Genomic DNA, 27,925 nt, shown 5'->3' with positions numbered 1-27,925 from the left:
AAAAAAAAAAAAAAAAAAAAAAACTCAGTAAGATACAAAGGAGAAAATAATTCTTCTTCCCCTGCAACTGCAGAAAAGTTAAGACTAATTCATAAAACTATCTTTCTAATGAATAAGTCTTCTAAGACCACCAGATTTTAGAAACTGTTGCTATGTTCTGTGACAGTAAGCTTTAATCTCACAACAAAATCTGTAGTTTTGATAGCCTGCCTTCTAAATTAATTCTGGTAATAATAGATAAGTGACATATCAGGTTCCTGATGGGTCTAAATACATGAATGCTCTAGACAGTCCTTTTTCCACAAGTCTTAAGACAAAAACAGAACGAATGACTCTGCTAGTGTGAGAGTTTAAATTAAGTAACAATTACTTGAAAAAATTAAAAGGTAAGATAAAATATTTGCTTGTTTAGGTACAGATTCTTTCTCAGTTCACAAAGGTAAAATAAAAGTAAATCCAATTAACGAAATATTCGATATCTATTAAAAATGTTGACTACATCAAGATAAAAAAGCAAAACTAAAAAATGCTTATGATAATACAAGCATGGATATAGTAAGGTAGGATGAAGGGAGGTGTGGGCACAGGGAGGAAGTGGGATTAACGCTGTCCCAGTGTGAGGACTGCAGTAAATGTCACAAAAACAGAATGTGTATGAATTACTGAATGGAAAATCAATTTGCTCTGTAAACATTCACCCAAATCACAATAAATATATATACACACACATATGTACCACGGATAAATGGGGAAAAACAGGGAACAAAACTACATTAAGATTATAACTGTGTTTAAAAGAAGATTAGCACAAGAGTGTATTATATAGAATTATTTATGTAAAGTTCAAAAACAGACCAAAGTAATCAACCTAAGGTGTTAGAAGTCAGGATAGTGGTCACTACCAGAGTGATGAGGAGTAGGAACTAGCACAATTTAGAGAAGTTTCTGGGATGGTATAGTTAGCCGTTTCTTGACTTGTGTGTTATTACACAGATGTGTTCACATTAAAACTCTTATCTAAAACAAAAGAATAAAATATACCCAAATGTTATTCATATTCCAAAATCTCAAAACCAAACCCACTGCTGTCAAGTCAATTCTAATTCACAGCTGTTCATATTAAAGTAAAGAATTATACAACTTTCCCCACCCTCAATTTAAGATTTTCTGAAATACATGTTTAGACTGGCTTAAAACCTTTCTAAAATAATGAAGAGTAAGTGCTTCCTATATGTGAGGTACTATTCAGAGTACTTTATACATATGAAAATCATCTAATTCATGTAACAACTCTAGGAAGTTGTTGCTATTATTAATATCATTTTAAAAATAAAGAAACTGACAAACAGAGAAGATGAGTAACTAACCTAACACAATGAATAAAGCGTTAGAGCCATAATTTGAAAAAAATACTCTGGCTCCCAAGTCCATGCTCCAAAAACACTACACCATACCTCTTCTCTAATAAAATAGTACCTTCTTATAATCAAAAAATTATTTAGGAAAAAAGGATTTTTGAGGAATCAAAATCTTTATTACTCTATTATGCACTCCTCTGTGTAGTTAAACGCCAACAAAGGTGGAAGACTGCATGTCAGAAAAAGTGAAATAATTGTAGATTAAATGCAAGTTATTCAAAGCTTATAAAACTATGCATTCACGAGATACCTCTCTTCTATTCTGTTCTTATCCATGAGCGGCTGCTTAATCCACTGATTAACCAATCTTTGTCCTTGAGGAGTTTTGCATTTATTTAGCAAGGCAGCCAGAGACTGAGAGCCAGTGGTATCTTCAACAGAACCCTAGTAAACAAAAAATAAAACAGAATGATACACTTATGAGCGAAAACCTTACATGAAAAAGAACTGTTATTTGGGAAACAAGAACACATAACATTTCTCAAATATTAAATGAGAAATTTGTACAAAAGTTACTCTTTCTAAAATCAAACTTTCAACTTGTTAAAAAAACTTATTTTCTCCTGTACATCTTGCCCAAAACTAAAAGCATTTTATAAATCACAACCGTTTCAGATATGAAACATTTTAGAATGTAAATTAAAGAACTCTTGTTAATATACAATATTATAAAGCCTTGACAAATACTATTCCTATAGCTTAAACCAAAACCAACTGTAATTGTAAAACTAAAATATAACAACTCAAAATTATTCTAAGTATAATATTTCAAAATATTTATTTAAGTTCCTTAATAAGTGTCTTCGGTATATATTGAAGGATATACTTTTTAATCACTCAGTATTGCATTTTTTACCTGGAAAAGGTTAAGGGCTCTGACTGCTGCAATATCCAATTTCATGTACTGGTTGAAGTCAAAAGTAGTCAGTTCAAACTGTCCAAAGTTTGAATCATCTGATAAGAGTTCTAAAAACTTGATTACTGCTGACAGTGATGAAACTGCAACCTAAGGTTAAGAATTTAAAAAAAAAAAAAGACTGCTGTATCACTAGATTTTGTTTTAAAACAAGTATCAAAACAAAAACAAATTCTGAACACTATCATTTTCCTTAGTGTTTCTTCCCAATCCAAAATAAGAAAATTAAGAGTTTCAATAAATCTCTTAGAATTAAAAAAAACATTTTTATAAAATGATACTACAATGACAGCACCTTTTAATCACCCAAAGTAGAAATTACCCAACTGTCCATCACGAATAAAATGGGTAATTCTGGTATTTTCCCACAACAGAACAGTTGTTGTTAGGTGCTATGGAGTAGGCTCTAAATCTTAGTGACTTTGTGTATAACAGAATGCAATGTTGCCTAGTCCTGCATCCTCAAAATTGTTGCTATGTTTGAGCCCATTGTTGCAGCCACTGTGCCGATCCATCTTACTGATGGTCTTCTTTGTCAATGACCCTCTACTTTCCCCAGCATGATGTCTTAATACAGCAATTGGCCCCTACTGATGTAAATGTCTAAAGTAAGTGAGATAAAATCTCACCATCCTGACATCTAAGGGGCATTCTGGCTGTACTTCTTCAAAGACAGATTTGTTTGTTCTTCTGGCAGTCCATGGTATATTCAATACTCTTCACCAATATCATAATTCAAATGTGTCGATTCTTTTTTGGTCTTCCTTATTCAATGTCCAGTTTTTGCACACTTATAAGGTGGTTTAAAATAGCATGACTTGGGTCAGGAGCACCATAGTCCTCAAAGTGACATCTTTGCTTTTTAACACTTTAAAGACGTCTTTTACAGATCTGCCAAATGCAATACTGTTTGATTTCTTTACTGCTGCTTCTGTGGGCACTGACTATTGATCCAAGAATGAAATCCTTGCCAACTTCAATTTCTTTGCCATTTATTGTGATGCTATTGATCCAGTTGTGACAATTTTTATTTTTTTTCTTTTCATAATACTACACAACAATGGGAGCTCTGGTAGCATAGTGCCTAAGGCACTTGACTGCTAACCAGAAGGCTGGCGTTTCAAACCCACCAGCCACTCTTCAGAAGGAAGATGGGGCAATCTACTTCCGTACTGATACTGCCTCGGAAACCCAAGGAGGGGTCTCTATGAGTCGGGTCCAACTCAATGGCACATAACAACACCACCACCACCCACAACAATATGAGCACAAACAATCTACAACTATATATAACAATAGGGAAATTGTTGTTGTTGTTGTTGTTAGGTGCCATCGAATCGTATCTGACTCATAGCAACCCTATGCACAGCAGAACAAAACACCACCCAGTCCTGAGCCAGATCCATGATTCTTGCTATATTTGAGCCCATCGCCACTGCCACTGTGTCAGTCCATCTCGTTGAGAGCCTTCTCCTATTTTGTCGACCCTCCAACCTCACGAAGCATGACATCCTTCTCCAGGGAATGGTCCCTTCTGACAACATGACCAAAGTATGTGAGACGAAGTCTGGCCATTCTCGTCTCCAAGGAGCATTCTGGCTGCACTTCCTCCAGGAAAGACCTGTTACTTCTTTTAGCAGTCCACGATATTTTCAGGCGTCTTCGCCAACACCACAGCTCAAAAGCATCGATTCTTCTTCGGTCTTCCTTATTTATTGTCCAGCTCTCACATGCATATGAGGCGAATTAATACACCATAGCTTGTGTCAGGCGCACCTTAGTCCTCAAGGAGACATCTTTGCTCTTCAGCACTTGAAAGAGGTCCTTTGCAGCTAATTGGCTCAGTGCAACACATCATCTGATGTCCTGACTGTCGCTTCCATTGGCATTGACTGTAGAACCAAGCAATGTGAATGAAGTCTTTCACAATTTCAATCTTCTCTTCATTTATCGTAATGTTGCTTACAGGACCAGTTGTGAGGATTTTTGTTTTCTTTATACTGAGATATAATCCATACTGCAGACTGTATTCTTCAATCTTCATTAGTAACTACTTCAAGTCATCCTCACTTTCAGCAAGCAAAGTTGTGTCATCAGCATATCACAAGCTGTTAATGATTCTTCCTCCAATCCTGATGCCACGTTCTTCTTCATATATAGTCCATCTGCTCGGATTATTTGCTCAGCATACAGACTGAATAAGTATGGTGAAAGGATAGAACCCTGACACAATCCCTTCTTCATTTTAAACCATGCAGTGTTCCCTTTTTCTGTTTGAACAACAGCTTCCTGGTCTATATACAGGTTCCTCATGAGTACAATTAAGTGTTCTGAAATTCCCATTCTTCTCAATGTTATCCAAAATTTGTTATGATCCATACAATCAAATCCTTTTGCATAGTCAATAAAACACAAGTAAACATCTTTCTGGTATTCTTTGCTTTGAGCCAAGATCCATCTGACATTAAAATGATATCCCTTGTTCCACGTCCTCTTCTGAATTCAATTTGCATTTCTGGAAGTTCTCCTGTCAAAATACTGCGCAACCGTTTTTGAATTATCTTCAGTAAGATTTTACTTGCATGCAATATTAATGATACTGTTCTATAATTTCCACATTCTGTGGGACCACCTTTCTTTGGAATAGGTACAAATATGGATCTCTTCCAGTCAGTTGGCCAGGTAGCTGTCTTCCAAATCTCTTGGCATAACTGAGTGAGTGCCTCCAGCGGGGCATCCGTATGTTGAAACATCTCAATGGGTATTCTGTCAATTCCTGGAGCCCAATTCCTCACCAATTCCCTCAGCACAGCTTCAACCACTTCCCTCAGTACCATTGGTTCTTAAACATATGCCACCTCCTGAAATGGATGAAGACTGACCAGTTCTTTTTGGTGCTGTGACTCTGTGTATTCCTTCCATCTTATTTTGATGCTTCTTGCATCATTCAATATTTTGCCCACAGAATCTTCCAATATTGCAACTCGAGGCTTAAATTTTTTCCTCAATTCTTTTAGCTTGAGGAATACTAAGCGTGTTCTTCCCTTTTGATTTTCTAACTCCAGGTCTTTGAACATTTCATTATAGTAACTGGCTTTGTCGGCTTGAGCTGCTCTTTGAAATCTTCTGTTCAGTTCTTTTATCTTGTAATTTCTACCATTTGCTTTAGCTACTCTTTGCTCAAGGGCAAGTTTCAGAGTCTCTTCTGACATCTATTTTGGTCTTTTCTTTCTCGTATTTTTAATGACCTCTTGCTTTCTTCATGGATGATGCTTCTTCTGGTTACCTAGTGCCGCTCTGACAAGAATATACCACAAATGGGATGGCCTTAAGAAACAGGAGTTTCTTCTTACAATTTGGAGGCTTTAAGTCTAAGTTCAAAGTGCCAGGCTCTAGGGGCTGGGTGAAAGCCCCTCAACCTTGGGGTCTAGCTCCACCTCCTGCTCCCGGCCCACTGGAGCTAGAGGCGTTTCTTCACTCAGACAGCTGCTGGCTGCTGAGGCTCAGAAGCCCCAAGGTTGACAAGTATAAAGGCACAGTCCCAATGTTACCAAACCACAAGGCAGGCCATTAACTTAAGTCCATTGTAAGTCCCAAGGTCAGCAGAGCATGGCAGGCTGCTGAGCAACGACACAGCTACATGCAGGGTCCAAGCGTGCCATAGGCTAGAGACCATTCCCAAGGCTTCTCCATATATGTAGGAAGTGGACCACATCTCAGAGGCAGCTACTTAGCTGCCTGTGGTAGATCCCACCACGGAGTTGATTGCCAGTCTCATCATGATGAATAACTACCACCAGCTGCCCAGCCACTCAACCAGGCCCAGCCAAGCTGACACAAAAACATAATCACCACAATGCTCTTGATGTCATTCCACAATTCTTTTGGTTTTCGGTCACTGGTGTTCAATGCATAAAATCTATTCTTTAGATGGTCTCTAAATTTAGGAGGGATATATTCAAGGTCATATTTTGGCTCTAATGGACTTGTTTTAACTGTCTTCAGCTTCAAGTTAAACCTGCAGATGAGCAGTTGATGATCTGTTCCACAAGCAGCTCCTGGCCTGGTTTTGGCTGAAGATATTGAGCTTTTCCATCGTCTCTTGCCACATATGTAGTCAATCTGATTCCTGTGTACTCCCTCCGGCAAAGTCCACATGTATAGCCACCATTTGTGTTGTTGAAAAAAAGTATTTGCAATGAATAAGTCGTTGGTCTTGCAAAATTCTATCATGTGCTCTCCAGCATTACTTCTGTCACTGAGGCCAAATTCTCCAACTACTGATGATTCTCGTTCCCACCTTCTGCATTCCAATCACCAGTGATAAGCAACACATCTTGATTACATGTTTGGTCAATTTCAGACTGCAAAAGTTGATAAAAATCTTCAATTCCCTCATCTTTGACTTTGGTGGTTGGTGTGTAATTGAATAATAGTCGTATTAATGGTCTTCCTTGTAGGCGTATGGGTATTATCCTATCACTGACAGCATTGTACTGCAGGATAGATCTTGAAACATCCTTTGTGATGATGAATGCCACGCCATTCCTCGTCAATTTGTCATTCCCAGTATAGTAGATCATACTATTTGTCTGAATCAAAATGCCCAAAACCCGTCCATTTCAGCTCACTAATGCCTAGGATATCAATCTTTACGCGTTCCAGGATTCATTTTTAACAAGTTCCAATTTTCCTTGATTCATCCTTCGTACATTCCATGTTCCAATTATTAATGGATGTTTGCAGCTGTTTCTCCTCAATTTGTTTGTGCCATGTCAGCACATGGAGGTCCTGAAAGGACTTACTTTATCCATATCATTAAGGTTGGTTCTACTCTGATGAGGCAGCTCTTTCCCAGTCCTATTTTGAGTACCTTCTGACCCAAGGGGCTCATCTTCCTGCACTGCGTTGGACAATGTTTCCGAGCTACTTATAAAGTTGCCCAGTAATGTATCAGACAGTGTTTCTCTGCTATTCGTAAGGTTTGCCCTGGCCAATTTTTGAGAAGTGGATGGCCTCCTCCTTCTTCCTAGTCTGTCTTAGTCTGTAAACTGCATTGAAACCTACGCACCATGTGCAACTCCACTGGCGCCTGAAACACCAGTGGCACAGCCTCAAGCCTTTCAGCAACATACAAGCCCCACAGGATGACAAACTGACAGACAAGTTTGTCTCCCTTAGCTGTTGGAAACCTCTACACCCTCCCCTTACCTAATTCCTATCTGGAACCTGACACTGTGGTCCCTGGTCGCTCCCTCCCTTTCCTGGGTCTAGGGGGCTTGAGGCCTAGCCTTGCCTCCTGCCCCAATAGGGATAAATCTCCCAAAAATAGCATTAAGTGAAATAAACTAGACCCAAAAAAATGGACTACATGGTTCTATTTATATAAACTATGAAAAAAATGCAAACTAATCTGTGCTGTCAATTGTCTGAACACCTGAGTTACCCATGGTGAGGATAATGATTGGAAGAAACCAGGAGAGGGGCTTCTAAGATGGTAATATTCTAGATGCTGGTTATGTAAGTATTTCAATTTATGAAAATTCAGTTATATACTTAAAATACATGTACTTTCCTATATCTATACAGGAAAGGGTATATATGTATATGGCGCTGGGTGGTGCAGTCTGTGATCAGCTGTTTACCTAAAGGTTGGTGGTTTGAACCCATCCAAAGAATAAGGCCCCGTGATATGCTTCCGTAAAGATTACAGCTAAGAAAACTGTGGAGCAGTCCTACTCTGTAACACACAGGGTCATATGTATATTTAAACAATAAAAATTTAAATTACATATGTATATTCTCACTGCCTTTGATGCTATTAATAAAACATAAAATAAAGGACATCAAAGTGATAAACCAATGGCAAATTCTACTTAAAATATACTTGACATTATATACATTCATTGTAAATACACCTATTTCTCATATTTGGTGACAAAGTAATGTATGTATTCTGCCCTTGCCAAATTCCAGCAAATGTATGAGAAGAACCTCTGCTATGTCACCAAGAGGCACAGATGAAAAAAAAAGTTTTAGTTGCCCTAAAAGCTTCTTCATATTTTCAAAAACTAAAGGATAAGTGTGGGGAAAAGAATTTAATCTTACCCAAAAGATCTCACCTTTGACCTTGGTTCCTCTAAAACCTTATCACTTCCCCAAAGACTGATGTTTTTAAGTGTCTCTGATGAGGACTCAAGACCATACCTGAGGGTTTATGAACAAGTTGGGTCGGGGCTGACTATGCCAACAATGACCTACCATACACAATAAATGTGTCGAGCTCTATCACACGACTCAAGGAAGGGGGCTGGAGTTTGAATTATATAACAGGACTCTCAATAAAAGCTCTTGACACTCAGTCTCCTGGTTGGCAAAGAAATGTGCTCATGGAAGGGTAATGCTTCCTCTTAGGGAAACATAAGTTCTGTATTAGGAACCCTCCCAGACCTCACAGTATGTGCCTCTCCTTAGAGCTAATCCTGATTTGTATTCTTTGTAACAAAAGCTGTTAATTTTAACTCATTCCTTGAGTTCTGTGACTCTTTCCATTGAATTATGGAAGCCGAGGGAGTAGTGGGAGCCAGTAGGTTAGAAGTGAGGGGACTGGAGCCCTCAAGCATACAGTTGGTGTCCTGAATGCATAGAGGAAATCCCCAATTTGTATCAACCCAATAGGTCAGAAGTGAGAGGGGCCCTAGGAACTCCCAAGCTTATGGTTTGCACCTGACATTTTATGTCCTTTAATCTTTTTTTCAAACAAATCCACACTTCTATTTATTTACTTTTCAATTAAGCTTAAATCCTTAAAGGGCATAGCATTACACAGATCCTGTGTCCAATGTTCTTAGCAGGAAGGTTGTGTTGGAATTTGGCACAAGCCATGCCATGGTTTTTTAGCATTATATCAGACAATGTTTCACTGCTATTCAGAAGATTTTCGTTTGCCAATTCTTTTAAGAAGTGGATGGCCTCTTCTTTCTCCTGACTGAAGTTGTCAAAGATTTCGTATTACTTGGTTTCACAATCAACACCAATGGAAGCAATAGTCAAGACATCAGACAATGTATTGCACTGGGCAAATCTGCGACAAAAGATCTCTTTAAAAGTGCTGAAGAGCAAAGAAGTCTCTCTGAAGACTAAGGTGCATCTAACCCAAGCCATGGTATTTTCAACAGCCTCAAATGCATGTGAGAGCTGGACAATGAATAAGGAAGACCGATGAAGAGTTGATGCTTTTGAGTTGTGGTATTGACAAAGGATACCGAAAGTACCATGGTCTGCCAGAAGAACTAACAAATCTGTCCTGGAAGAAGTACAGCCAGAATGCTCCTTGGAAGCAAGATGGCCAGACTTCATTTGACCTACTTTGGTCATGTTGTCAGAAAGGACCATTCCCTGGTGAAGGATAATCATGCTTGGTAAAGTGGAGGGTCTACGAAAAAGGGGAAGGCCCTTAACCAGATGGACTGACACGTGGTTGCAACGATGGGCTCAGGTATAGCAAATATTATGAGGCTGGCATAGGACTGAGCAGTGTTTCATTCTGTTGTGCACAGGGTCACTATGAGTCAGAGCCAAATCGACAGCACCTAACAACAACAACAACATGCCACTGTTTGCCTGAGCGTGAGTTACCTTCTCCCAGATCACTCTAGTTTCATTAGGTTCACCACCAGGAGTCACTGTATTGTTCTTTGTCTTGTACACATAAGCACATCTCTTGCCTAAATAGAATTCAGTTTCATCTTGGGCATAAACACATTCAATTGTAAGAAGAGCTGTGTGCTCCCTCTGGTTCCAAAGACCCCACTGAACCACAGCCCTCCAGACATATTTGCCAGTTTAGAAATCCTGTTCCCAGGAAGCCATCACAGGCTCCAAGATGGCACCAAGAGCCGAGTCCTTTAACTTTTGAGATTTAACCTAGCTCCAGTGGTCAGAACAGAGGAAAAAGTACTACATAGGAAGCTAGTGTCAAAAGAGAAGTGGCAGAGAAATAAAGAGAGGATTTGATATTTTCCTCACAACAGTTTCTCTAATACTGGATTACTGCTCAAACATATTGTTCAGATCGTCAATATAAATAAGAAAATTGGTTTAGACGGTCAATTGGAGCAAATTATTACCTGATGAACATTCACTTAAAAATAATGATAGCCATAATAGTCTCAGTACATTCTAGTTTGAAATCTACTTTGATAATTATATGCAGTTATAAAGGTTCCTCTATCTTAAACAGAGGCCTAGTGGCACAGAGGTCAAAGCGCTCAGTCATGAACTTAAAGGTCACTGGTTTGAACATACCAGCTGCTCCGTGGGAAAAATATGACGCAACCTGCTTCCATAAAGATTTACAGCCTTGGAAATCCTATGTGGCAGTTCTACTCTGTCCTATAGGATCACAATTATCTTGATGGTAATGGGTTTGGGTTCTTTTTTTTTTTTGGTCTTGTTTAAACAGACACAGAAGTTCTCATTTATTGTGATTAACAAATACCCTGTCAAAAGTTTCTAATATTTTACCATAAAAATACTTCAAGCCTTACCACCAAGATTTGACCAATAAAATAAACTTCAACCATTGATAATTCCATAAAAGTTACACTGTTTATTTCTATGACTAATCACACATAACCCATGCTAAACTCTGGGTCAAACTATTTAGATGCAATATTTATTATACAATTACTATGCTTTGTATATACTTTCACACTTACTATCTCCTAATCTTTAAGGCAGGTATTTTTATATACTTTCACACTTACTATCTCCTAATCTTTAAGGCAGGTATTTTTAACCTTATTTAACTGGTAGGGAAATTGCCCCTTAGAAAGGTGAGATAATTTATCAAAGGCTCCACAGCTAGTAAATATCAGAGGTGAGATACAAAACAGGTCTTTTCTCCCCTCCATTCAGAATGCTATCTCACCTACTAAAGTGAAAGCAATCAGACTCTTTCTCTTTCAAGTGAAGCCATTAAAACCTTACATACCCCAAGGATATATGTAATGCAACATTAAAAAAAAAAAGAAAACTCTGCCATTCCAACTCATAGCCACGCCCACTGGGTTTCCAAGGCTATAAATCTTTATGGAAATAGATTGCTCCATCCTCCTTCCACAGAGCAGCTGGTGGATCTGAACTGCCACCCTTCTGGTTAGAGGCCAAACGCCTCAGGCACTGTGCCACCAGAGCCCCTTGTACAATATAATTATATTATATTTAAGATTATATTTAAATTTTTCTAGTCATTTTCACAACTTTCATCATATATCAAATAAGCATACTATCAATGATCCACAGTTTAGGTTTTAAGATACATGTGAAAGAACTAAGCTTCTAAAAATCTACTATTATGATTTAAGAATAAATTCACATTTGCAAACCACTGACCTGATTCTCCATTTCTGGCAAGACAGCACTATTCATCTGTTCTCCCTTTTTGGCTTTCAATAATCGGTTGAGATCCTGATAAACGTCCTTTGTGGAAAATTCAGCTCTTTTTCTATCTGTGATCATAATTCCTCCTCTCTGAATAATCTATTTTATAAGAAATACTTTAAATTACCACATTCAGATATTACAATGAGAAAAAGAAGCTTATAACATGGAGGGATAAAAAGTGATGAGACTTCAATAGATTACTAACCCACACTGAATTGTTACATAATGTGCAAGTCAATAGCAGCATATATTCATTAACATATATTTGAAAAATTTATAGATGACATTTTAAATGTGGACATAAAACTTTTAAAAACTAGACTCAATAGTAAAAATTCAGGGAGGTGAGGGAACACTGTAAAAAAAAAAAAAAGAAGAAGAAAGAAGATACATGTATTACTTAAGGGAAGTTGCTTAGACACTATCTATGCTATAAATGTCCAAAACATATTTGGTATCTTCCAAGTAGTTCTTAAGGTACTTGAGGTCCACAAAAAAAAAAAAAAGAATCCTTAGAGCATACATTCCTTCAGAAACATCTAAATAATAAACCATATACCCATACAAATGGCAATCAGAATTTCATTGAAGTTAAAAAAAAATCAAATAAAAGACTAAAATTATACTTGAACTACCAAAAATTAATACTAAGAATTACATTTTGCTTATTTGAATAAATCCATACTAAGTACAGTGGTAAGTACAGTTTTCTTTCAAATTGGCCCTATGTTGTTGTTGTGTTTTTATGTCCTTGGGTTTCCGAGGCGGTATCATTATGCAAGTAGACTGCCCAAACTTCCTTCTGAGGAATGGCTGGTGGGTTTGAATCACTAGCCTTCTGGTTAGCAGTCAAATGCCTTAAGCACTATGCTACCAGAGCTCCCTAATTGGCCCTATAGCACCTATTTTCCCCCTGAACCAAGAATGCATTCCTTTTGTTCATTCTTAACACTTCAAAGTTGACAATATGTTACTCCTTCAAAAGGGGAGTGGGAGTGGGGTACAGGGGGAAGGGAGGGAAGGAAAGGGAAACAGTCTTAGAACAAGAAACCTCTTGTTCTGAAGTTCTACTAAAGATATAAAGTTTTCTGTCAAATATCAGGACATTCCTCAAAAATAAAACACTATTATCATCAGATCCAAAACTTTAGACTTTTAATTACATAGCTTTCCTTAAGTAAAACAGCCTTATGTCCATTAAAAAGCCTTTTCCAGACCTGGATTCTAGATTGATTTCCTTACCTGCCTCAGTTTTCCCATGTCTCCAGCAGTCTCTCCTCCTGGTAAGACACATTCCTTGGGTCCAATCTGAACCAGAAGAGCTTCAAGATTGGAGAATTGGTCATTGTCAGGGAACTCACACAATCCTAACTTCCTCTGTATGCAGTCAACATATCCAACTCCAACCTGTCTTTGGCCATCAGCTGTGGACATTTTAACACCCACAACACCAATGGAAGATGACATATCATTATTACCAAAAAGAATGTCTTCAAACTGAGAAAGATTGCCTGGAGAAGCCTGAGCAAAAACAAAGAAAAACTATAAGAAACTGTTGAACTTACTTTAAAATTTTATCAGCAAGCAAGAACTCCAACTCTAGTGGATTTTACTAATAAAATGTTTTCTAACAAAAACTTATTACTTATAACCATATATTCCAATTTATTATTACTATAATTTCTATAAAGTATCCCTACCTTTCCAACTATTCTCAGAATAACTGGGCACATGGGGGTGGGGGGGAACCAGGTTTGCTGGTCTGATAGAGCCTGGTGGAACCACTAAGACTATGGTCCCTAGCTGCCCTTCAGGTCTGGAACTGAACCTACACCTATGGCTTCCAGCCAAACAAAAGACAGGCATATGAGTTGAACATTTACCTGAGGTGGTACAATCCTTGGAGAAATCAATCATGAGAGAACAGAAGAGCTGTTTATGCGCAGGCAGACAGCTCAGGGGGCAGGAGTGCGTGGAGGGATGGACACAGGGAAGAAGCAACTATCGGGAGGAAGTGGGAAGGGAGCTGTTGCATTGTGGTAAATTGTGGTCAATGTCATGAAACAAAATGTATGTGAACCACTGTATGGAAAGTGAATTTGCTCTGTAAACTTTCACCCAAATCACAATTTAAAAAAAAAAAAAAGTGATTTCAGGCTTATGCCAATTCATTCGATTGGCATAAGAATCTTCACAAAAATCATGATCTGTATCCTAATGATGTAATGTCTGGTGTTTTAAAAGCTTGTGAGCAGCCATCTAAAGCACAACCATGGGTCTCTATTCACCAGGAGCAGAACAGTAAGATGGTTAAATGAACCACAACCTTATCTACCCTGAGACCAGAAGAACTAGATGGTGCCTGGCTCTCACCACTTACCATTCTGACTGGGATCACAATAGATGGTCCTGGATAAAATGGGAGAAAAATGTGGAAAAGAACTCAAATTCTTATTCTTTTTAAAAAAGTCAGACAAACTGAGCAGTAGAGAACACAGACTCCCTAAGAGTATCACCCTGAGACATCCTATAACCTAGAATTGAGACTATTCCTTGAGATCACCCTCTAGCAAAATAGCAGAGCAGCATACAAAATAAAGGACATTACCCATAAGTTCAGCACTCTGCTTAAAAAGCACCAGTGTGAGACCAAAAGGTCAACAATTAGTCAAAAGCAAAGGTGAGAAGATAAGGGGACAGGGAAACGAGAGCACTGGAACTGGAGCAAACAATACACAATTAAGAAAATGCTGACACATTTTGATAAATGTAACTAATGTCAATGAACAGAAATTGTCAAATGGGAATCTACCTAACTTGTTATGTAAACTTTCAACAAAAACTCAGTAATTTTTTTTTAAGTGATTTCCGTTTAAAATCTGGCAGCTGGGTTTATATACACAATCAATAGGGTGCCCAAACTGGTAATCCTGTTAACAATATGCTTAAATTTCCACATTCTACCAAACCACCTTCTGTTGCATATGCCAGTATTTTCACAGAAGTAGCCACACCACATAACCAAACACTAAGCCAAGCCTAGTGCCATCGAGTCGATTCCAACTCATAACAAACCTATAGGGCACAGCAGAACTGCCCCAAAGGGTTTCCAAGGCTGTAAATATTTCTGGAAGCAGACTGCCACATCTTTCTTCAGTGGAGCAGCTGGTGGATTCAAACTGCCAACCTTACAGTTTGCAGCTGAGTGGTTCACCACTGTGCCACCAGCACACCTCACCATACCACATCAGAGATCAGTATTATTACTTTACCTTAACTATTGACCTTGAGAAGTCATCTCTCTTAATCAATATATTGAGCTGTAGAACGCAGAGACTGTTCTAGACCAAATAAAGCATCCTTGACTTATTTTCAGTATTTCTTAGAAATCACTCTTTAAGATTCAACAAGCTAACTAAAGGGTCAAGTTTCTTTGCTTTTGGCTGGACTTGGGTAACACTGTATACTTCAGTCTGATCATCAGAAGCTGACAGATTGCTGTTACCCATCAGCCATTTCTGGGGCATGTGATGGACCATACTTTAAACATAAGACAATCATAGGACACAAACAGCTTCCCATGAGAACAGTTATGGTCACATTTAAGCAACCAGTAGTAATCAGCAGTACTGAATGCTTTTGAGCATCACAATCATGGTAATCATTTACCTTTTCATAATAAGATTATGAATCCCCAATTGCTATCAACTGTTGATTAAAATGTGGATCAAAACTGAAATGAAAAAATAGTGACTATTCAAAGGAAAAACATCGACTCAATCGCAAACATGAACAATTTTTCACATATATGCTTTAGATTTGCATGCAGAGATTAGGAAGCACACCTTAAAAAAAAAGCTCTCAAAATGACCCAAGAGTTCTTAAGAAAAGGTAAGAATCATTGAAAATGATCCAACAAGTAATCTCTGAGGGAGCTCTGGTAGCATAGTGCCTAAGGCACTTGACTGCTAACCAGAAGGCTGGCAGTTCAAACCCACCAGCCATTTGGTAAGTTGGGCAATCTACTTCTGTAGTAATGCTGCCTGGGAAACCCAAGGAGGGGTCACTATGAGTCAGGTCCAACTTGATGGCACATAACAACAACAACAGTAATCTCTGAAATAGTATCTAAGGGCTTTTCCTGTTCTGGACATACTATTGAGAACATGGGGGAAAAAAATCGAACACAGAGATCAACTTCTTCAAATACCATTAATACTTTAACTCACTGCCATCAAGTCAGTCTCGACTCATAGTGACACCTTGGGTTTCCAAGGAAGTATGTCTACGGAAGTAGATTGCCAGTCTTCCTTCCAAGGAGTACCTGGTGGGCTTGAACCACCAGTCTTCTGGTTAGCAGTCAAGTGCCTTAGGGACTACGCCACCAGAACTCCATCTTAAGTCACATGCTAAAGAATACTGAAGTTTCTAAAAACATTGTAGCATCACAATCTAGTTAAAATTTTAAAGCACATAGAATTCTCTCACATTTTTTATTTTTTCTGCTCTTAAAAAATAATTTTATTAAAAAGAAGATAATTACCTTAAATGCCAAATACCAATCATTCTCTTTGCAAGCCTTGTTTCCAGCTCTATTCTTGTAAACTTCGACTCTATATTGACGAACTAGAAGAAGACCTTTGACGAAAGACTCAAAATTCATTTTACTAAGCACAACACTCTCCAGAGTCTTTGCTCCTAAAGAAAAACATTTAAAAAAAGTTACATGTTACAAATTTGAGGATTTAAAGTGCCAAATTTTCAAGCACCTAACACAATGCTTTCCAAAGTTACATTACTTTCTCAGTAATTCATTTATTCAATAAATGGTTTACTGAGCACCTACTGCATGCCAGGTACTACGGTAGGAGAAGAGTATAAAATGGTTAACAGACACAGTGCCCCCTGGTTCTATGAAGGTTATACAATAACATCAAAAAAAAAAAAAAAAAAAACTCATACATTCTTATAAAGGTATGTCAGAAATACAAATTACTACAAGAATAAACATATTAGAAAATTAATCATGATATTAAGCCTTCTTATTTTATGCTTCCACTTTTAGGAACAAAAAACTTACAAAAGCCATGTAACAAAAAAAAATAAAAGAATGAATAAATACACATATAGCTTACTTTATGCTACTTTCTTGCAATTTATTTTTCACAAGTTTGAATTAAAGTCATAACTGTATAGAATACAAAACTTTTTTTTGAAAGATCTAAAAAATCAATTAGTCATTGGTCATTGCAAAAAACGTTCTAGGTATTATTAATTTATATGGGAAAAAATTTTGAGCGTTCCCAGACTCCAAAAATAACTTATCAAATCATACCAGATAACACTTAAAACCTAACATAACACTAACATACAGCATTAACAACACTAACATACAGTGTTATTAACATTAACAGGTAGTGTTAAGGAGCTCTTGTGGCACAGTGGTTAAGGCATTCAACTGCTAACCAAAAGATTGGTGGTTCAAACCACCAGCCACTCTACAGGAGAAAAATGAGGCAGTCTGCTTCTGTAAAGGTTCATAGCCCTGGAAACCCTACAGGGCAGTTCTACTCTGTCCTACAGGGTCATTACGACTTATAATCAACTCGATGGCAGTGGACTTGGTTTTTTGGTTTATAGTATTCACAGACACAGTTCAAAGCTATAGAAGACTTAATACTGAAAGTAGTTCCCCAGGAAGGAGCTTGGTGTCACCACTCTTGCTGCATGGGGTATGTACTGCCTCTTTAACAGCTTGCTACAAACAAATGCTGAATGCTAGTTTCGCTTTTCCTTTTTTTTTCATAAAGTGAAAATCCTCTTCAGATTCTTCTTGGTTAGCAAACACAGGTATAGATATTCAGAAAAACAAAGTGGCATAAAATCAACCACTGAAAAGCAAGGGATCTTTGTATAGGGTAAAGAAGGAATCTGGACTCTCTAGGTCAGAGGGAGCAGCTACCCAGCACCAACTCATTGCTGAATTGCAGAAAAAGTTTTGCCCAGTTTTCTGCTTTGCAGATTGCAAAATGGGCATGGCAGCAGCATCTTCTGGCCTCCTCTAACTTCACAAGAGAAAGCCAGAATCACCATCAGCAGTCCAAGGATTATTCCTATGAGGGCAGACATGCCGCCACCCTCCAGCCTTTTTATCAACTCTGACAACAACTGCCCCTCCCACAGTACCACTACTTCTCTGCTGGGCTCGATATTTTGTTGCAATGTCTACACAGAACTCACAGACAATATTCACAATTATGGGGTTTATTAAGGAAGTAACAGGCTGCAATTCAGGTTCAGGAACACGCTCAGGATACAGTTGCTCGATCAGGACAGTCTTCCCTCTGCTGCGCCCTGAGACACGTCTCTCTGGCCCTTAGCTTCTCCACCTGGCCTTGGCCTCTGTGGGCCAGGTAAGCCTGCCTCTCTGTCTTGTGCCTCTTGGTTCCACTGTCACATCTCTCAGCCGGGGCATCTCTCAGCCAAGGAAGTCCAGCGCAGGGATCTCAGATCCAAGGACACACTCCACTTTACCTCCAGCTCTTCACTCTTGATGGCAGTGAGAGCCCCTCTCTGCCTCTAGGAGAACTCATTTCAAGCCTGGCAGAGTGACAAAACTAACCAATCCCAACATCAGAGCTCTACACACCTTATTTGCATGGTCCCACCACCCAGTGATCCGGGGGGAGTTACAAAGTCTAGAAAAGCCATACAAAGTAATTCACTGCACCACACAGATTTTTCAAAAGAAATGAAAAACCTAAACTTCTACATGAAATATCCCAAATTTTAAAATACAAAGAATTAATTCAAATCTTTATCAAAACACTTTAGGCTACCAGTTTTCAACTCTCAGTAAATTCAACACAGCCACGTTTTCTTACAGAGCTAAATAAACTCATTTATTGAGCTCACATTTAGAAAGCAAGCTGAATGAAAATTACTTGTTTAGTCTAGAACCTCATACAGCAAGGCTTCCTACATTCTCAGAGGCACGCAAAGGAACTCAATGACAACTAACAAGAACAAGGCCTATCAGAGCTCAAACAGATTTACATCTCCCAATTAACACTCAAAATCAAAACCTCACAGAAGAATGGCAGTCACCACTCAGTCATTTCCCATTTTTGCCTAGTACATAGGGTAACCAACTTATTCCAGTTTGCCCAAGACTATTCCAGTTTGGGAACTGAAAGCCTCCATCACAGGAAGCCCGTCAGTCCCAGGCAAACCAGAACAACTAGTCACTCAACCAGCGTATCAGGTGGAATTCCATATAATGTACATTATGCATTTGATGAAACAACATTTCTTTTATCTTTTAGAGGGGTTCAAGAAAAGTACCAAAATAGTTACTAACACAGGATCAGAGAAAAATGTTACCCAGTGATACCAATAAATGCCATTATAAATATCTTCAGTAACTTTCAGTAAATACATCAATGAGCTTGAAAAACAATGTCTTTCCTATCATCCCTCAATTTTGATGGCAAGAGGTAAAGTTACTCAGCAAAAGAAATTCTGGAAAGAGGAAAATAATACTGGTCTGGCATAATTTGGGAGCTACTCTTAAATTGCAGGTCCAATGGATGTACCAGCAGCAGAATTATTTGGCCACATAAAATGCAACAATTGGTCTCTCATCCAGAGCACAAGAGTGAAGAAAATCAAAGACACATGGAAATAATTAGTCCAAGGAACTATGGCTAGAAAGAGTGTACCATACAAACCTCAGTCAATATGACACTGACACCATAAGAACTAGATGGTGTCCAGCTACCACTGCTGGTCACTGGGAAAGGGATCAAAGTTGGAGATCCTATACAGAGTGGGAGAAAAATGCAGAACAAAACTTAAATCATAAAAAAAGACCAGGCTTACTGGTCTGACAGAGACTGATAAGACCCCTGAGACTATGACCCCTAGTCAACCTTTGGGCCTGGAATTGAACTCATTCCTGTGGCTTCCAGCTAAACAATAGGCCTACAAGAGGAACAATTATACCAGGTAGGTATACTCCTTAGAACAATCAACCACAGCAGATCAGAAGGGCAGCATTTGCATAAGGAGATAGCTCAGAGGGGAGGAATGCATAGGAAAGGACACAGGGAAAAGGTGACCACAGGGAGGGAAGTGGGAAGGAAGCTACTACATTATGTGGATTGCAGTCAATGTCACGAAACAAAATGTGTATGAATCACTGAATGGAAAATCAATTTGCTCTGCAAACTTTCACCCAAATCATAATTTAAAAAAAAAAAAAAAAGACTGAAGGAAAAATTAAGCAATTCCCAGATAAGCAAAAGCTGAGGGAGTATATTACTAGTATACTTGTCCCACAAAAAATGCTGAAAGGAATTCTTCAGTCTGAAAAGAAAGAACACTGTACAAAAAACTCAAAAACATACAAAATATAAAGAATACAATTACTGTATTTTTACACAAATAACACGAGCCTTCTATGTTTGTTTGCACTGCTGTAAAAAAATTGGTACACGAAAATGTTTACAAAAGTATTTCCCGGGGGAAGAAATGGTTGGTGTTTTGGTTATCTAGTGCCACTGACCGAAATACCACAGATGGATGGTTTTAAACGGACAGATTTATTTTCTTACAGTTTAGGAGGCTAGAAGTCTGAGTTCAAAGTGCCAGCTCTAGGAGCTGGGTGAAAACCCCTTGACCTTGGGCTTCAGCTCTGCCTCTTGCTCCAAGCCCACTGAAGCTGGATGCTTCTTCTTTACTCAGGCAGCTGCTGGCTGCTGAGGCTGACAAACCCAAGGTTGACAGGTGAAATGGCACAGTCCCAAGATTACCAAGCAACACAGGCAGGCCACTAGTTAAACAGTGCTAAGATCAGCAAATTACACAGCAGGCTGCCGAATGAAGACTCAGCTCCATGCAGGGTCCAAGAGTGCCAAAAAGCTCAGAGACCTTTCTTAAAGCTGCTTCTTATATACTAGAAGCAGACAACATCCTTAAGGCAACTTGCTGCTCATAGTAGATTCCACCATGCAGTTGATCACCAGTCTCATCATAGGGAATAACTACTACCAGCTGCCTAGCCACTCAAAACCAGGCCCAGCCAAGTTGACACATAACCTTAACTACCACAGCTGGCAAACAAAGAGGGCACATGTTATTTGCATTAAAATACAGTAATAGTCACTTCTTAAGTAAATATGAAAGTATTATTATACTTTTGGTTTAGTTTGGTTTATGATTTCATTTTCCTTTATGATTTAAGTGGCAAATGCATAAAACAATACTTATAAATCCGTGTTAAAGGACATACAATGTTTAAAGATATAATGTGTAATGATAATAATGTCAAGGCAGGACAGGACAAAGAGGTACAGGAGCTGAGGCCATCCTTCTCTCTCGATTCAATTAAATGCATTTTTTAATCCATTTACATCATCTTACACCCCTTCCCTGAAATATTGTAGGAGCTCCTCATTGAAACCTAGAAGAAATCAATTCCTCAGAAAATTTTTAAATGTAACTGTCCCTTAACATCTATTTGGTTGATATCCTATGACTTCCACTGTCACACCCAATTCTTTAACTAAGGCATAGTGTTATTTTTATCTCATTTTTATTTATTATCATCTTTCCTTTGAATCCCCCATCGTCTGCCCATCTGGAATTAACTAAATTCTATGCATCTTTCAAAACTAAGTTCAAGTGTAATTCTCCATGATACTAAGCTTTAAACCCATCTCCACTCTCCAACTTGTTAGGTATCCTCCTTAAACTTGTCCTGGCTACTATAACACAACGTTCCATAATATGTTAACTGTATGTTATCCTGTTTGTCAACTTGTCCAGGTATTGAGTGCCTTATCTCTACAGCACTAGTACCTGTCACAAAGGAGAACTTCCATTAGTGCTTGTTAAATAAATGGATTACTAACATTTGAAAATACGGTCACTTTGTTATTAAGAACTAGAATTACATTGAGATTTGAGAATTTTTGAGTTGCGTGGACTTTATAAATTGTTTAACAATACCTTTGCTTTAAAAGTGTGTGTGTGTAAGCATTACTGAACATTTTGATAAAAGATTCCATAGAAGAATGCTGATCAAAAGGGGGAAAAAACAGAATTTCAAATTCTCATGGATTCTAGACAACCCCTGAAACTATTGCCATGAGATTATTTTTAAAACTTAAACAAAAAAAAAAAGCCCTAAAATATTTTAAGTCTTCTTAAATCAAACAGTTCAACTAGTTAAAAAAAAAAGTCTGCCTTGAGTATTATGCTCTTTTAAGAACTACCTACTCATGATCAAACTCACAACAGTAATTTGAAATACTAGACAGAAACCTTAGGGGGCAGTGAATTTATGTTAATGGGGGAGGAACAATTCAGGAGAATGGTTACACAACTTGAAAAATGTAATCAATGCACTAAATTGTACACACAGAAACTGGCTGAACTGGTATGTTTTGCGGTGTATAGTCTCAACAACAAAAACAAAAACAAAAAAATGATGTCTGTGTAGTAATCTTTAAAAAAAAATTAGGGAAATAATCCATTTATAATAGCATCTAATAGAATACTCAGAATATATCTACCCAGGGACACGAAGGACTTATTCTCATTGTTAGATGCCTTTGAGTCAACTCTGACTCTTAGCAACCCTATGTACAACAGAACAAAACAATGCCGGGTCCTGTGCCAATCTCACAATCTTTGCTATGCATAAGCCCATTGTTGCAGCCACTGTATCAACACATCTCGTTAAGGGTCTTCCCCTTTTTTTCTAGTTTACCAAGCATTGTATCCTCCTCCAGGGACAGGTCCCTTCTAACCAAAGTAGGTGAGATCAAGTCTGGCCATTCTCCCTTGTAAGAAACATTGTGGCTGTACTTCTTCCAGAACAGATTTGTTCCTTATTCAGCAGTCCATGGTACTTTCAGTATTAGCCAACACCAAAATTCAAATGCATCAATTCTTTGGTCTTCCTTATTCATTGTCTAGCTTTCAAATGCATATGAGGCTATTGAAAATACCTTGGCTTGGGTTACCCCAACCTTAGTCTCCAAAGAGGTATCTTTACTCTTTAACACTTTAAAGAGGTCCCTCATAGCAGATTTCTCCAGTGTAATAACATCATCTGATTTCCCGACTGCTACTTCTATGGGTGTTGACTGTGGACCCAACTAAAATGAAATTTTGACAACTTCTGCCTTCTCTCCATTTATCATGTTACTTATTGGTCCAATTCTGAGGATTTCTGTTTTCTTATGTTGAGGTATAATCCACACTGAAAGCTGCAGTCTTTGATCTTCATCAGTAAGTGCTTCAAGTTATCTTCACTTCTTGGCAAGCAAGGTTGTCATCTGCATGTCACAGGTCATTAATGAGTCTTCATTCAATCCTGATTCTGCATTCTTTTTCATATAGTTGAGCTCTTTGGATGATCTGCTCAGCATACAGCTTAAATAAGTATGGGGAAAGGATACAACTCTGATACACACCCCTTCCTGATTTTAAACAATGCAATATCCCCTTGTTCTCTTAAAACAGCCTCTTTCTCTATGTAGAGGTTCCTCATGAACACAATTAAGTGCTCTGAAATTCCCATTCTTTGCCATATTATCCATAATTTGTTATCATTCACAAAGTTGAATGCTGTTGCATAGTCAATAAAACACAGGAAAACATCTTCTGATATTCTTTGCTTTCATCCAAAATCTGACATCAGCAATGATATCACTCTTCCTACATCTTTTGAATCTAATTTGAATTTCTGGAAATTCTCTATCAATATACTGCTACAACCATTTTTGGACTGTCTTCAGCAAAATTTTACTTGCATGTAACATTAATGACATTGTTTGATAATTTCTATATTCTGTTGGATCACCCTGGAATGGGCACAAATATCAATCTCTTCCCATTGGTTGGCCTTGTAGCTGTCTTCCAAACTTCTTGGCTTAAATGAATAAGCACCTCCAATGCTGCATCCATTTGTTGAAACATCTCAATGGGTACTAATTCCTGGAGCCTTGTTTTTCATCAATTCCTTCAGTGCAGCTTGGACTTCTTCCTTCACTATCATTGGTTCCTGATCATATGCCACCTCCTGAGACAGATGAGCATCGACCATTTCTTTCTGATACAGTGACTCTGTGTGTTTCTTCCACCATCTTTTAATGCTTCTTGCATTATTCAAGATTTTGCCCGTAGAATCCTTCACTATTGCAACTTGTAGCTTGAATTTTTTCTTCAACTCTTTAAGCTTGAGAATTGCTGAGTGTGTTCTTCCCTTTTGGTTTTCTAACTCCAGGTCTCTGTACATTTTATTATACTTTACTTTGTCTTCCCAATTCGTCCTTTGAAATCTTCTGTTCAGCTCTTTTATTTCATTATTCCTTCCATTTGCTTTAGCTGCTCTACGTTCAAGAGCAAGTCTCACAACCTCTTCTTCCATTTTGGTCTTTTTTTCCTTTCCTGTCTTTTTAATGACCTTTTGCTTTCTTCATGTATGATGTTCTTGATATCATCCCACAACCTGTATGGTCTTTGGTCACTGGTATTCAGTATGTCAAATCTATTCTTCAGATGGTCTCTAAATTCAGGTGGGGTATAATCAAAGTTGTATTTTGGCTCTAGTGGACTAGTTTCATTTTTCTTCAGCTTCAACTTGACCTTGCATATAACCACTTGATGATCTGGTTCCACAGTCAGCTCCTGACCTTTTCTGACTGATGACAGAGCTTCTCTATCACCTCTTGTATCTGCAATGAGTTAAGCTGTTGGTCTTGAAAAATTCTATCATGGGAGCTCTGGCATCATTTCTATAACCCAGGCTGTCTGGCATAATTTCTATAACCAAGGCTGTATTTTCCAGCTACCAATGCGGCTGCTTTGTTTCTGATTTTCACATTCCAATCACTAGTAATTATCAGTGCATCTTGATTGCATGTTTGGTTAATTTCAGACTGCAGAAATCAGAAACACTTTTCAATTTCTTGAGCTTTGGCTTTAGGTTGGTACATAAAATTGAATAATAATAGCATTAACTGTTCTTCTTTGTAGGTGTATGGATATTATCCTTCACTGACAGCACTATACTTCAGGATAGATCGTGAAACATTCTTTATGACAATCAATTCGATGTCATTTCTCTTCAACTTGTCATTCCCAGCACAGACCATGTGATTGTCTGATCCCAAATGGCCAATACTACTCCACTTCAGCTCACTAAGGCCTAGGACACTGCTCTTTATCCAATCCATTTCATTTTTAACAAATTCCAATTTTCCTAGACTCATAATTTGTACATTCCACGTTCCAAGTATTAATGAGCATTTGCAGCTATTTCTTCCCATTTTGAGTTATGCCCCATCAGCAAATGAAGGTCTCAAAACTATATGCCATCCACGTCATTAAGGTTGACTGTAGTTTGAACAGTAAAAAAAAAAAAGAAAAAACTCACTGCCATCAAGTTCATTCAAGAAGAGTGCCCCTCCTTGAGTTCCCCAGTTGTATTTTGAGCACCTTCCAACCTGAGGGGCTCATTTTTCAGCACTATATCAGACATTATTTCACAGCTATTCATTAAGTTTTCTAGTAATATATCAGTGTTTCACTGCTGTAAGGTTTTCAGTGGCCAATTTTTTCAGAAGTGGATGGCCCCATCCTTCTTCCCAGTCTGTCTTAGTCTGGAAGCTCCACTGAAACCTGTTCATCATGGGTGACCCTGGTAGTATCTGAGATACCGGTGGCATAGGCTGCAGCCTCACAACAACACCCAAGCTACAACAGTACAACAAACTGACAGACATGTGGTAGATGAAGGACTTATACAAGGAAAATTATAAAATACTGCTGGAAGAGATTTTAAAAGACTTAAAGATATTCCATGAGTTAGAAGACTTAATATTGTTAAAATGTCAGTATGACCCAAAGCAATCTATAGATTCAATGCAATCTTGATCAAAATTCCAACAGCTTTCTTTACAGAAATGGAAAAATGAATCCTTAACGATATAAAATGGCAAAAGGCCCCCATAGCTAAAGCAATGTTCAAAGAGAAAAGCAAAGTAGGAGGAGTCACACCAAGTCCATTTAATGGGGAAAGAAAAGTTACTTCAATAAATGATGTTGAGAAAATTGGATTTCCACATGTAGAAAAATCACACTGGATCCATGCCTCTTATCATACACAAAAACAAATTAAAAATGGATTAAGAACATAAATGCTACCTGAAAAATATTAAGTCTTTTTTAAAAAAGGGAGGGGCAATGTTTTAGGGCCTAGCTTTTAACAATGGATTGTCCAATGTAATAACAACAGCACAAACAGCAAAAGACAAAATAAATAAATGAGACCTCATAAAAATTAAACTTTTGTTTGTTGAAAGACTTTACCAAAAAAGTGAAAAGACAAGCTATAAACTGGGAGAATATTTTCAGAAACCATATATAATAACAATATATATACATATATATATATATATAACTTCAACAACTTAACTGAAAGACAAATAATCATAAAATGATGAAAGGATTTGAATGTACACTTACCAAAGAGGACATTCAATTGGCAACCAAACACATGAAAAAATGCTCAAATTCATTAGCCATCAATGACAAGCAAATCAAAACCAGAATTAGATACCATTTCTCTCCTACTAGTTTAGATTTTTTAAAACTAATAAATGTTAGTAAGGAAAGGAACTTTGATGGAGCAGTGCCGAAGGCATCTGACTCTCAGCCAGAAGGTTGGCAATTCAAACCCACCAGCCACTCTGCAGAAGATGGGGCAAAATACTTCCATAAAGATTTACCACCTCGGAAAACCAACAGGGGTCGCTATGAGTCAGAATTGACTCAATGGCAGTCAGTTTGGTTTGTTTTTTGGTTGGCAAGGATGTGGAGAAACTGGAACCTTTATGAATTGTTGGGGTAAAAAAAAAAAAAGAAGAAAAAACTCACTGCCATCAAGTTCATTCAAGAAGAGTGGCCCCTCCTTGAGTTTCAAAGGCAATATCTCTGCAGAAGTAGATTGCCCAGTTTTCCTTCCAAGGCATGGCTGGTGGGTTTGAACCTCCAGCCTTCTGGTTAGCAGTCAAATGCCTTAGGCATTATGCCACCAAAGCTCCCTCAATTGTTGGTAGGAATGCAAAATGGTACGGCTGTTGTGCAAAACAGTGTGGCAGTTCCTCAAAAAACTAAAAATAAAATTACCACATGACCCACTAATTCTACTCCTAGGTATACATCCAAAGGACTTGAAAGCAGAGACTCAAAGATTTGTACATCAATGTTCATTGCAGCACTATTCACAATAGTCAAAATGTGGAAACAACCTAAATGTCCATCAACAGATGAACGGATAAACAAAATGTCATATAAACATACAATGGAATATTACTCGGCCAGTAAAAGAAATGAAGTCTTGTTACTACGATATGGATAAACTTGAAGACATTGTGCTAAGTGAAGTAAGTCAACGAGAAAAGGACAAACATTGCATGACCTCGCTCATAAAAAAAGACTTATTAGGGAAGGCAATGTATAGAGACCAAAGTTTATCAGTGGCTACTAGAAACAGAAGGAAGGAGGAAAAGGGGCAGCAGGGTGGGTAATTGCTGTGGACTACTGAGTTTGTTTATGGTTATGGAAAAATCCCAACAATTAAAGGTATAACTGCACAGCTGATTATTTTAACTGCTATCAGTAAGTTATACACCTGCAAAGTGTGCTACTGGCTAATGTTGTGTGATAGACATATTTAAAACAACAATTACCTATAATAAAAAAAAAAAGTAGCTGCCAAAGCTGCTTATGTACAACTAAACACATGATAGAATTTGGTTCCTTGGTTTGGAGGTTTAAAGACATGATTTCACAGGACATGCTAGTTACTGGCCCAATAACAGTTTAATGCTTCTGTTCTACCAGCTAGTTCATTGTATACTTCCGAGAATCTTAAAAGTTTGCGAGTGGGGGACATCAAGCTCAACTGGCATAACATACTATACAAAACATTGTTCCACCTACTACTTTGGTGAGCAGCGACTGGGATCTTAAAAGCTAGCAAGCTGCCATCTAGATACAACAACGGGTCTCTCCTCGTCAAGAAGAAAGAAGAAAACCAAAATTAATGGAAACAATCAGTCCTAGCGAC

General features: G+C 38.0%; 1 protein-coding gene across 1 annotated transcript in view; it reads right to left on the bottom strand.

Annotated features, from left to right (window-relative positions):
- The window catches only part of MSH2 (mutS homolog 2), a 144,221-nt gene that overhangs the window by 87,507 nt on the left and 28,789 nt on the right, over window positions 1-27,925 (bottom strand). Inside the window, exons 2-6 of the mRNA XM_007944406.2 lie at window positions 16,325-16,479; window positions 13,024-13,302; window positions 11,731-11,877; window positions 2,275-2,424; window positions 1,669-1,802 (exon numbers count right to left, since the gene is read on the bottom strand). Of these exons, the coding sequence (XP_007942597.1) occupies window positions 1,669-1,802; window positions 2,275-2,424; window positions 11,731-11,877; window positions 13,024-13,302; window positions 16,325-16,479 (865 nt within the window). The remainder of the gene's footprint in view (window positions 1-1,668; window positions 1,803-2,274; window positions 2,425-11,730; window positions 11,878-13,023; window positions 13,303-16,324; window positions 16,480-27,925) is intronic.

The sequence above is a fragment of the Orycteropus afer genome, unplaced genomic scaffold (genome assembly GCF_000298275.1).
Source record: "Orycteropus afer afer isolate SDZICR_OR568_19922 unplaced genomic scaffold, OryAfe1.0 scaffold00124, whole genome shotgun sequence".
Lineage (NCBI taxonomy): Eukaryota > Metazoa > Chordata > Mammalia > Tubulidentata > Orycteropodidae > Orycteropus > Orycteropus afer.
This window is presented reverse-complemented; position numbering and strand designations above follow the sequence as displayed.